Source organism: Mastomys coucha, unplaced genomic scaffold (genome assembly GCF_008632895.1).
Source record: "Mastomys coucha isolate ucsf_1 unplaced genomic scaffold, UCSF_Mcou_1 pScaffold15, whole genome shotgun sequence".
Classification (NCBI taxonomy): domain Eukaryota; kingdom Metazoa; phylum Chordata; class Mammalia; order Rodentia; family Muridae; genus Mastomys; species Mastomys coucha.
In genome coordinates this window covers 154971475-154983820 of record NW_022196897.1, presented here as the reverse complement: position 1 = coordinate 154983820, position 12346 = coordinate 154971475, and the positions used below count along the sequence as shown (strand labels likewise).

At 49.3% G+C, this 12346-nt stretch overlaps 1 protein-coding gene across 3 annotated transcripts in view; it reads left to right on the top strand.

The window, feature by feature from the left end:
- Zfp64 (ZFP64 zinc finger protein) overlaps positions 1-12346 on the top strand; it is a 65489-nt gene that overhangs the window by 46203 nt on the left and 6940 nt on the right. For all 3 annotated transcript variants that reach the window (XM_031372863.1, XM_031372861.1, XM_031372862.1), the window contains 3 exons: positions 3788-3940; positions 4874-4936; positions 11480-11731. In XM_031372863.1, coding sequence (XP_031228723.1) covers positions 3788-3940; positions 4874-4936; positions 11480-11731 — 468 coding nt within the window. The remainder of the gene's footprint in view (positions 1-3787; positions 3941-4873; positions 4937-11479; positions 11732-12346) is intronic.

The following is a 12346-nucleotide window of genomic DNA, read 5'->3' as shown; positions in this document are numbered from 1 at the left end:
TTCTGAAGAGCCCGAGGAAGGGAAACCCTTTATATGTCTAGCATTCCTCAGCCACCTTCAGGTACCCGCCCCCAGGAAGACTGGCTTTTCCAAGGCTCCTCCCTTGGATTTTCTTTACCTTTGGACTTTGTAGATTCCTCCTGTTCCCTCTTTCTGAGGCTAGGGGTTGGGAAGAGGTTTTGTTTTTGTTTTGTTTTGTTTAAAGATTTATTTATTAAAAATAAGTACACCATAGCTGTCTTCAGATGCACCAGAAGAGGGCGTCAGATCTCATTACGAGTGGTTCTGAGTCACCATGTGGTTGCTGGGATTTGAAGTCAGGACCTTTGGAAGAGCAGTTGGTGTTCTTACCTGTTGAGCCAAGGGGCGAGGGTTTTTAAACGGACTTTATGCCCTCTCCACCCTCGGCTTCCCAGCAGGAGGGGCACGGTTCAGTAGTCTTTGCTTTCCTGGACTCCAACTCCACTTCCATATCCCCCATCCACCTCTGAGCAGAGTCTCCAGTGGGCTCCCACGAGCATATCTCCACTCTGAGAGTAGAGGGGAGCGGCTTGAGGGCTCTTCTAAATAGTTTATATCCTAAAACCTAGTAAGGGTGTTGTGGGGTCCACTTAAATCCAACAGAACCCAAATACCAGGTCAATGCGGATGACAAAAGTTTATTGTAATCAAGCCACTACTGATCAGTCAGGGCCACAGACTGGGGAGCTGAACGACCCTGAAGGGATGATGCAGAGCATATTTAAAGGCTAAAACCATAAAGAGAGGGGGAGCTGGGTGGGCTGTAGCATTGTCCAATCAGATTCTGACATGAGGGGTTGAGCAAGGGAGTTTCCATCAATCAGCTTAGGAGTAGGTTCCTGGGCCTGGGAACGTGAACTTAGTTTGACCCTGCCAACAAGATGGAGAAGTTGTCCTTGAGGTGGCAGGATGCAGACAACCTTCTCCTTACAACCGAAGCTGTGCAGCTCCAGGGAAGTCCCCGGCTCCCCAGGCCTGGAACTGTGAATTTAGGTCTTCCTATGATTAGTGGAGTCTGAAATGAAATGATAGTTCTTAGAGTAAGTTCTTTTGCCTGTCTCCAGCAAGGGTACATAAGCCAGCCACCATGAAGTCTAGGCATCACAGGCTTAGAGAAAGCTGGGCGAGTTAGAGGGCCCTCCCTGCTTGGGGCAGAAGCAGAACACTGCAGGAAAGAATTCCAAATAAGCCAGGCTAGAGTTCAAAGTCTAGTGTGGTGAGCAGAGCTGCTATCCATCCCTGCAGACAGTAGTGGGGGGGGCAGAGGCAAGAGGATCCTGGGGCTCACTGGCCAGCCTGGCTAGCTCAACTGGTACATTCCAGTTCCATTGGAGATCCTGTTTCAAAGAAATAAGATGGAAAGTGACTACAGAAGAAACAGTCGACCTCTGTCTTCCACATGAACACACATGTGCACACCTTCACACATGAACCCACATGTGCACTGTGTGCACATCTTCACACAATGAACACATGTGAAGTATGTGCACACCTTCACACACATATGCACTCTGTACACACCTTCACACACATGAACACATGTGCACTGTGTGCACCTTCACATACATGAACACACATGTACGATGTGTGCACTATCACACACATGAACACATATGTGCACTGTGTATACCATCACACACGAGCACACGTGTGCACACCTTCACACACATGAACACATATGTGCATGCACACAAAGCCATGTGGGTTCTCCACACTCTTCTGTATTAGAGAGAGTTACACCCAGTTACATGCAGGCCCAGTACTCAGGTTCTGCTCAGGGCCAGCCATGTTTCTCCTCTCTGCTTTAATTGTGTTTGAACCAAAATGTGGTACCATTTAGCTTGGAAGCATGTCATCATCCATCCCTAATCTAAAACCCAACACAGACGTGTCACCATCTCAGGTGGCTCTTGTGGCATGCTTGATACAGGTGACAGATAAGGCCCCATGTGTCAGGTCACAGCTTGTGATGGTCTCTGGTTTTTCTCTCCATCTCCCTTCTTCCAAGTGGTTTGTTGAAATATTTTACCCTGGAGAATGCGAGGCCTCAAGGGCGGCCTGTGACCCATGGTTGAGCTGAAGCAAGCCTAAGCAGTGTGGGCGGGCGACATGGCTCTGTGCCTAAGGGCATGCGCTGCCAAGCCCCAGAATCTGCATGGTGGAAGGAGAGAACCAACTCCCACAGGTTATCTTCTGACTTATCCATGAACCCCACATATGCACACACACAAAATAAATGTAAAAATGATGATGATGATGATGGTGGTGGTGGTGATGGTGATGACGACGACGACGACGATGATGATGTTATAACAATAACAATAGCAGTACATAATAACAAAGCAGCTTGGTGCCTTCAATGTTCTGCCATACCTAATAAGAATTCTTGGGCTGTCCTAGAGTGCTAGAGTTAAGTGTGCGCCCTGCTACTGCCCAGCTGGGAAGTTTTTTTACACTACGTCTTTAGGAGAGGCAGCGGCAGATCTCTGTGAGTTTGAGGTCAGTCTTGTCTACAGAGTGAGTTCCAGGACAGCCAGGGCTACAGGGTGAGACCCTATCTCAAAGCAAAGGGAAAGCCACTACATCTTTAGCAGCTGGAAAGATGGCTTAGTGGTTAGGAGCTGATCTTGCAGGGCACCTGGGCTCCGTTCCTAAGGCCTACACCGAGGCTCGCAACTGTTTGAGTCCAGTTCCAGGAGATCTGTAGGCCTGTCAGCTCTGCGTGCACTTGCTACACGCATACATGCAAGCTAAATACTCACACACATAGAATAAAAGTAAACATCTCTAAAAAAATAAAAGGGAAGGAAAGCTACATCTTTAGGACAGGTGGGGCACGCCTGGAATCCTAGTGCTTGGGAATCAGAGGCAGGAGGATCACTACAGTTTCAAGACCAGAGTTAATCTTGGCTGTTTGGGGCTAGCTTGATGTTTGAGACGTGCCCTGCCGACTGGTTATTTCTCTAGAAATATTATTACATAGAGCTCTTTTTTTGTTTGTTCTTCTTGGAAACAGATTTTTGGTTTGGTTTGGTTTGGCCTTGGGGCTTTTTTTTGGTTTAGTTTGTTGTTTTGGTTTGGTTTGGTTTTTTGAGACAGGGTTTCTCTTTGTAGCCCTAACTGTCCTGGAACTCCTTCTATAGACCAGGCTAGCCTTGAACTCAGAGATTTGCCTGCCTCTGCCTCCCCGAGTCCTGAGATTGAAGGTGTGCAGCACCACCGCCAGGCAGCAACAGGCTCTTATGTAGCCAAGGCTAGCCTTGGATTCACTAGGTAGCCAAGGAGGATCTTGAACTTCTTATCTAGCCTCTACTTCCCACGTGCTGGGATCGCATGCTGGGTTTGTGCACAGAGAGGGATTGGCCCAGGGCTTCCTGCATGCCAGGCAAGCGTTTACTCTACAACCGAGTCCCAGCCCCAGCTCTGGCTTTACGAACTCATTTTATGTTTATATGTATATGTGTAGTTGTGTGTCTGTGTATGAGCACAATGGGGAGGGGAGGTGGGGCGGTGCTGGTGTCCGTGGAGGCTGGAGGGTTCATTCATCTGATTCCTTCCTGCAGGACAGGCATTTGTAAGCAGCCAGACCTGGGAGCCAGGAGCCCAGCTCCAGTCATCTAGAGCTATCTCTCCAGCCCCTGGTTTTTTTAAAATACATTTTGGGAGACTAGCGAAAGTTGAAAAGCAGCTCAAAGGTGCCCGCCTCTCAGACTCACGTGACGGCTGCTGCTCAGCAGCCAAGCCTCACTTCCTGTCTCCATTTCAGCCTCTGCGCTCGAAAACCACATCCAGAAACCAGCGGGCCTCCCTGCTGAAGACAGCGATGCCCAGCAAACCCCTGCCGTCGTCACTCTGCCCTCTGAAGCAAAGGAGAGAACGGCCACCCTTGGAGAAAGGACTTTTAACTGCTGCTATCCAGGTAAGGGTCAAACATGGTGGAAGGGGCCCAGCCCTGCCTAGTACTGGTCCAGGGAGTCTCTGCACCCGCACCTTTATACCCTCCAAGGTCACTCACAGGATTGACGCTCGTCCTCTTTGGGGGTGGGTTCTGTGAATCCCACACTGACGGAGCTCCTCCGGAGACTATAATTGAGTTCACAGCTGCTCCTTAACTTAGGGTGGAATCATGCCTCGATAAAAACCATTTTAAGTTGAAACATCTAGAATCGGGCTGGAGAGATGGCTCAGCAGTTAAGAGCACTGACTGCTCTTCCAAAGATCCTGAGTTCAGTTCCCAGCAACCACATGGTGGCTCACAACCATCTGTAATGGGATCCGACGCCCTCTTCTGGTGTGTCTGAAGACAGCTACAGTGTACTCATATAAACAAAATGAATTTTAAAAAAAGAAAACAGAAAGAAAGAAAGATCTAGAATCTCTACACTCAGGAGGCAGGGGCAGGAGGATTACTGCAAGTTTGACGACGGCCTGGTGAGGTAGTGGGTTCAGTCTTGCCAGATGCTATAAAGAAAAGAAAGAAGGCCAGCGTGAGGGCCAGGGATGTGTCCCAGAGGCACAGTGTCACTGAGGATAACAAAGGTTCTGGGATTCATCCCTAGCTCTGCCAGACAGAAGAAAAATGAAACATGCACCTGATACCCTTGGCCACCAAACCTCCGAGCCCACCTTTCCTTAAGCCACATGCAGGGCGCCGGCTTTAGACTGCGGCGGAGCAGAGCCACCTCACGCAGAGCCCATTTTGTGATAGAGTGGTAGTGGGTCCTGGCCTTTGCTGTTGTTTGTTGACAGCTGTACTGAAAGCAGGAGATGGAGGCATAGGTGGGCTTCCATTAGAGGTCACCATGGTGACTCTGGGCCAGGAGTTTAAGAGCGAGCCTTTCTTCTCTTCTAGGTTGTCATTTCAAAACCGTTCATGGCATGAAAGATTTGGACCGCCACCTGAGAATCCACACTGGTATGTGTCCATTCAGAAAGGGAGGGGGGAGGGGGAGAGAGAGAAAGAAGAGTGTTTCTGCCCAATGGCTTCTACTTTAGTGGGTAGGCTTGGAGGAGGATGGAAAGGGGAATGTGAAGGTGCCCTTGACAAAGCCCAGGATGCAGCCAAGCTTTTCTTCAAGACACCTCTAGTCAGCCGGTCACAGAGGATCAAAGAGAGTTGCTAAAACGAAGGAGGGTTTTGGGTCTGACTTACTAGTGTGCCCACCATGGTGGCATGCTGGCAGAGTATTGTCTATAAAGTTCGTGCTCCAGAATCGCATGTTCAAATTACCAGGGTGGGGGGGGGGCACCTCAGAATGTTTTGTTGGTCCAAGTTCATAGCTGTCTCGTGCTGTAGGGTAGTAGGCCCTGGGAGGGAGCCACCTGTCTCTGAAACAGACTCGGTTACCTTCAGCCCAAGCCCTCCCAGCCACTGCCCCTTTGTCCAGCCGTCCTCTGTGGCTGCTGCGCCTCCACCGTGGTGGTGCTGAGTGGCAAAGAGTGGTGCCCAAAATTCCAAAATAGCTATTGCCTATATTAGTTCATTTACTGCTAATGGAACCAAGTTGAGTGAGCAAGCTCAAGGTCAAAAACTTCCAGAGTGCCAGACAGTGGTGGGGCACACCTTTAATCCCAGCACTTGGGAAGCAGAGGCAGGCAGATTTCTGAGTTCGAGACCAGCCTGGTCTACAGAGTGAGTTCCAGTACAGCCAGGGCTACACAGAGAAACCCTGTCTTGAAAAATAAAAAAATAAAATAAAATAAAATAAAATAAAAAACCAAAAAACAAAACAAAAAACTTCCAGAGTTTAGCCAAACAGTTATTTTTTCTTATGCACTTCAATACAGTAAAGCTTTGGAAAGAAAGTCTCCACAGTTATGACAGTGGGGCTTCCGGACACTCCCTTGCAAAGCACACCTGTGTGCAAAGCCGCTGTGATCTTTACCGTAAGAATGAGCTGACTGATCAGCGAGGCCCCAGGACTGGGGAGGAGAGGTTTGTATTAAACATAGGATGGATCGATTCTATCTATGGAGGATGCAAAGTAAGTGGGGCCTCTTGACTAAGGAGCTCAGGATTGGGGCCTAAGGCTGGCTCCACAGACTAGGGAAAGGTCACCAGGGTGTTAGCCGTTGCCCTCTCCAGCTTTCTTTAAGAAAGGAAGCCTGCGTGTACATCTGCAGGCCGGAAGAGGGCACTAGATCCCATTATAGACAGTTGTGAGCCACCATGGCGGTGCTGGGAATTGAACTCTGAACCTCTGGAAAGGCACTGAGCCACCTCTCCAGCTCCTGTCTGCCCCTCCCTGATACTTTCTGTAAGCCGTGCCTCCTCCATTAAACACAACCTGATTGTTTCCTGCACAGTTTTAGAGGCTCCATCCGTCTCTGGGACCAAGGCAGTTGGTCTCAATCTGTGAATTCCTTCCGTGGGAAACAAGAATGAGGCTAGAGATACCTACAGCACCCCTGTCTCTACCCGTGGCCCAGGAGGACACACGCCCTTCTGATCTCATGAGATGAACAGAGATTTAATGGTGTTGCCCTAGCATCTGGAGGGGCAAAGCCTGGCTCTAGAGATTGTGGCCACTGGAGCTACAGCATGGAGATCACAGAGCCTTCTGGACCTCTGTTAGTTTCTATTGCTCATGGGCAGGGAGCTGTAGAGGGCCAAAGGATGAAGGAAGTCGGCCTTCTCCTTTTAACGAGGAAGCTTGCACCTCATACCAGCAGATGAGGCAGCCAGGCATCCCCGGAAACGCGCAGGGGTTGGGATGAGGGGACAGGGACGCCTACAACTCAAGACCACAAGTATATCCTGAGCTGGGGATTGCGCTGCTGCCATCTAGTGGGCAGAAGAAAACTACACCCAAAATCTGTTGGCCCTGGGCGATCTTTGCACCAAGGGTGACCTAGAGAACTGGACGCTCTCACAGTGTTTAACTGCTTGTTACAAGCATGCTGGGGATACAGGAAGCTGGAGAAGGCCCAGCCCTCGAGGTAAGAAGACAGGCTTCTTCCCAGAGTTCACAGCTTCTGGGTTGGCTTTGGGCATCTCTTAACTGACAGAATATAGGAGGAGACAGGGCATGGTGGCAGACTCCTGTAGCCCAGTGCTCAGAGACTGAAGTAAGAGGATCAAGAGCTCAAGGCTTAAGTTTGGTGGTCCTGGCACACAACTTTCATCTCAGCACTTGGGAGCAGAGACAGGTGGATTCCTGGGTCTGAGCTGCCCCCCCACCCCCAGAGGACAGCCAGGGCTACACAAGAAACAGTCAGAGAGAGAGAGAAGGGGGGAGGGAGGGGGAAGGAGGGAGGGAGAGAAAGACAGAGAGAGATAGAGACAGAGAGACAGAGGGGGGAAGAGAAAGAGTTAGTTCAAGGCCTCACCTACAATAAGAATTTGAGCTGTGTGGTGGTGGCCCCCCAAAACTTTCATCCCAGCATTTGGGAAGCGGAGGCTTCCCTCTATAGTTCAAGGTCAGCCTGGTCTACATACAGAGTGTGGTCCAGGACTGCCACACAAGAGAAACCCTATCTTGAAAAACAAAAACAAAGGAATTTGAAGACAGCCTGTACCATGTGAGGTCCTGCAATGGGAGGAGTAGCCGGCTTAGCAAGTAAAGGCGGTTGCCACCAAGCTGACCACCAGGTGGAAGAAGAGAACTGACTCCCACAAATTGTCCTTTAACCTCTACACATATACCAAAATACACCAAACACACAGAAACACACACACACACACAGGGAGGTGGGAGCAGTGAGAATAAATGAAAGTCATTCATAAAAATGAAAAAAAAAAAAAAAACTAGGAGGTCCTGGGGAGCTTACAGAATCCCTCACTCAGGGACCGGGCCAATGGCAGCCGATCACTCAGTGCCAAGAAGTTGTGAGACCTTGTTGAGGATCTTTCTGCGCTTCAACGCTGAAGGCCTCCGTATCCGTTACTTTTCTGTCGCTGTGATAAGTCACGACCAAGGTAACTTAGAGAAAGAAGAGTCTGTGGGGGCTTACAATTTCGAAGGGATAAGAGTCTGTCCCAGCAGGAAAGCGTGGCAGACGTAGTGGCTGAAGCAGGAAGCTGAGAGTCCTCAACCCCGAGCATGAAGCAGAGAGCACACTGCAAACAGCATAAGGGTTTATCTCAAAAGCAGCCTCCAGCGATGCTCTCCTCCAGCAAGGCTGCACCACCTAACCGTCCCCCGGCAAACACCACTGCGGACCGGCGACGAAAGGTTCTCACGCAAACCGCCACAGCCTCCAGCAAGCTTACGCCCTCTTGTGGTTTCTACATTAGAAATTAAATCTAAAACATTGAATACTCATTCTACAATAACCACAGACCCATCATCTTAATACGTCATCTCACTGAGCAGTAACTATCTAACAAGGGAAAGCCTGATGGGAAACGTAGCCCACGCCACGGAGCGCCCTCTGCTGGAGAAGACCCGTCATCGGGTTCCAATGTCCACATTTGCATGCAGTCCCTTGCAGTGTGTCTTGTTGCTCTGGGCTGACACGCACAGGTGTGATGACGTCTGGCCAAGGTTCTGGTTGGAAACGGGGCCTCCCGACCATTTTACATCATCGGAGCCCAGAGTCTTGTGCATGCTAGGCGAGTACTCTACCGCCGAGCCACATAAGCAGCCATGACCATGGTGGTTTGTTCTCTCTCCTTTTCTTTTTCTAGTCCGTATTTCTTAGAGCAGCTTTAAGTGTGCACAGAAATTGACCCAAAAGCAACTCCCGTATGTTTCTAGTTCCTACTTCCCAGAACCTCTCCTGCTCTGGACATCCCAAATGAAAGGTGCATATTGTCCCAGGCAAGCCTGCGTGGGCACTGCACCATCGCCCCAGTTCCTTAGTTAACATGTTGCAGGATAGTTTTGTTTTGTTTTGTTTTTGTTTTTGAGACAGGGTTTCTCTGTGTAGCTCTGGCTGTCCTGGAACTCACTCTGTAGACCAGGTTGGCCTCGAACTCAGAAATCCGCCTGCCTCTGCCTCCCATGTGCTGGGATTAAAGGCGTGTGCCACCACTGCCCAGCTTGTTGCAGGATATTTGATCACAGTATGAACGCCACGATTGTATTATTTACTGAAAACACCTGTTGTGCTGGCAAGATGACTCAGCGGGTAAGAGCACTGACTGCTCTTCCGAAGGTCCTGAGTTCGGATCCCAGCAACCACATGGTGGCTCACAACCATCCGTAATGAGATCGGACGCCCTCTTCTGGAGTGTCTGAAGACAGCTACAGTGTACTTACATATAATAAATAAATAAGTCTTCAAAAAAACAAAATACTTAGGTCTAAGTGGATCAAAGACCTCAACATAAATCCAGATACATGAGAAAGTGAGGAATAGCTTTAGATGCATCGGCACAGGAGACAAACTTCTGAACAGAACACTGATAGCACAGGCACCCATTAATAAATGGGACGTCATGAAAAAGAAAAAAAAAGAAAACACCTGTTGTTACTTGCAGTGTGGCTCAGCCCTCAGCACACACATTTGATTCCAAAGTTAGTTTGTAGAAGGAAGCAGCCATGTTTGAAAGCGATGCCCACTTGAGTTGCAGACAAAAACAGGTCAGAGAAGGATCTGAGAGAGTAGGATCTGCCCAGCTCTCAGGAGGAGAGAGGGTAGAGCAGTGCTGACAAATGAGAGGGGCAGCTTTGCCATGACAATTGCGCAGGCACAGGTTGAAGAGAGAACAAGCTAGACACAGGTGAAAGCAGAGGGAGCAGAAGATTAGAACAGATTGCCAAAGTTAGTAGGATGCCAAGCAGAGCGATTCAGGAGAGGCTGAGAGAGAAGCCAAACTGAATCAGTCAGCTTGGAGGGGCATTTGCGCCGGAACAGCTGAGTTGAACCAACCAGCCAGAGTTCAGAAAGAGCTAGAAAAGGTGAGCTTATTCAGCAGCAAGTCTCAGAGGCTGAAAACATTCTGGGGCCTAGATTAGATTGTATGGAGGCTAGAAGCTTCCAGGACTGGGCCTAGGTTAGCAGGCAGAGGCAGAAAGCCTGCAAGAGTCCTCTAACTACAGGAGAATAAAAGCTACACCTTACGATAACATGCCCTCTGGTGCACTTTCGTGTTTTTGAGACAGGGTATCATGTATCCTGAGCTGGCTTCCTACTTGCTGTGTAGTAAAGAGTGACCTCGGATGCTCGATTTTGTCTCTTCTTCCCACAGACTAGGATCACAGGAGTCCGCCATCAGGCCTGATTTTTAATAGCATGATGATGATTACTAAAAAGGGGCCATGAGATGGCTTAGTGGATAGACTCCTGGTGACCAAGGTGGCCAACCTGTTTGATCTATGGAACCCATTGTGGACTGAGAGAAATTACCTCCAAAAGTTATCCTCTTGACCCCATACCTCATAAGAGTGCTCCCCCCACCCCCGTGTGTGTGTGTGTGTGTGTGTGTGTGTGTGTGTGTGTGTGTGTGTCTAATAAAATAAAAGTTCAAAGGTAAGCACCTCCAGCCCATACAGGATATAAAGGCTGGGTATTGTGGTGAAACACACCTTTAACCCCAGCACTTAGGAGACAGGCAGATGGATGCAGACCTACGAGTTCAAGGTCAGCCTGATCTACATACAAAGTTCCACAACAGCCAAGATCCACAGTAGGACCCTGTCAGGAAGGAAGGCGGGAGCAAAAGAGGGAAGAAAGGAAGGCGTAAAGGCTCCTGGTACTCCAGAAGGAGGAAGCAGAAGGGTCAATTCCAAGGTCAAGGACGAAGTAGACTAAGGGAGGCCCAGGGTAGAGATTGGGAATGGCAAAAGGTCATTGTCTAAGTACTTCCTCATCCAGGGGCCAGAAGCCTGTCCCTACCTCTATCACTTCTTACCTTGACTACTTCTGTAACCATTTGTTTTGTCCCAAATGAGATTTAGCCTCTCATTTGTGCTGGATCTGTCTCTCGGGATTCCTTAATATTGAATCCCACAGCGTTCTCTCTCTCTCTCTCTCTCTCTCTCTCTCTCTCTCTCTCTCTCTCTCTCTCGTTCCCCACTCTGACTTTTGGTTTCCTCGTCTGGGTGTGGCCGTTGGACAGAGGGAAAGGCAGGCCCATCTGCTCACACCATCACCCTGTGATTGGTTTAGTATAATGGTCAACTTGACAGAATCTAGAGTTGACTAGGAGACAGGCCTCTGGGCGCATCTTTGGGGCATTGTCTTGATGGAGTTAACTGGGGTGGGAAGACATGCCCACTGTGGGAGACACCATTCCCTAGATGGGGTTCCTGGACTGTTTCAATAGAGAAAGGGAATGAGCAGCAGCAGGCATCCATTCCTGTTTCCCAATTGTAGATGGTATGCAACCAGCCACTTCAAGCTACTTCCCTATTGTCATTGACTAAACCTTGAACTGTGAGCAAGAAAACAAAAACAATCCTTTTCTCCCTTAAGTTGCCGTGTCATGGTATTTTATCAGCAACTGGAAAAGAAATCAAGATGTCACCCTGACTAAGACACCCTGTAACCTTGACTGCTTTTGTGTTTGAAGGCGACAAGCCACACAAGTGTGAGTTCTGTGACAAGTGCTTCAGCCGGAAGGACAACCTGACCATGCACATGCGCTGCCACACGAGCGTGAAGCCACACAAGTGCCACCTGTGCGACTACGCGGCCGTGGACAGCAGCAGCCTGAAGAAACACCTGCGCATCCACTCGGACGAGCGGCCCTACAAGTGCCAGCTCTGTCCCTATGCCAGCCGCAACTCCAGCCAGCTCACCGTGCACTTGCGCTCGCACACAGGTAAGCCCCTCACCCAGGAGCCTCCCGCTTTCATTTTTCTATTTATTCGCCTACACTTCCTGAAGACACGAGCAACTGCCGTGAGTTGCTGGTAGAAATAAAGTCATTTGTAGTCTGGCCCAATGTGGTCTGTTTGGGTCTTTGCCAGAACGAGTCTTCAGTAGAATGGTGTGACGTCTGTTATCTAAGTGATGACCGAATAGATACCGGTAGGAGTGGGTATCCATCGTAGTAGCCACGTGTCAAAGTGCGCATCTCAAATAAACGTGACCGGACAACCAGATGTCTTTAGTGTTTTGGGTTGGTTACTCTCTGCTCTCCTGACTTCGTTCAGGAACACAACAAAAGTCAGTTGAATGTGGTTGCAAACCACACACATCTTGCTCTAGAAAGCTTCCCTCTCTTCTTTGTGGGACTCCACAAAACTAATGTGAGCTGGATAAAAATGACCCATTATCCTCTGCATACCTGTTCACACCCAAGTGGGTGAAGTGTTGAGGCACTCACAACGAGACACAAGCATTTCAAAAAGCTTGTGGAAGACTTTGAGCCAGTGGAGACGTGCTGGCATTTTTAAGCTGAGTTAAGAAGGGCTGGGGAATGTAGCTGAATTAG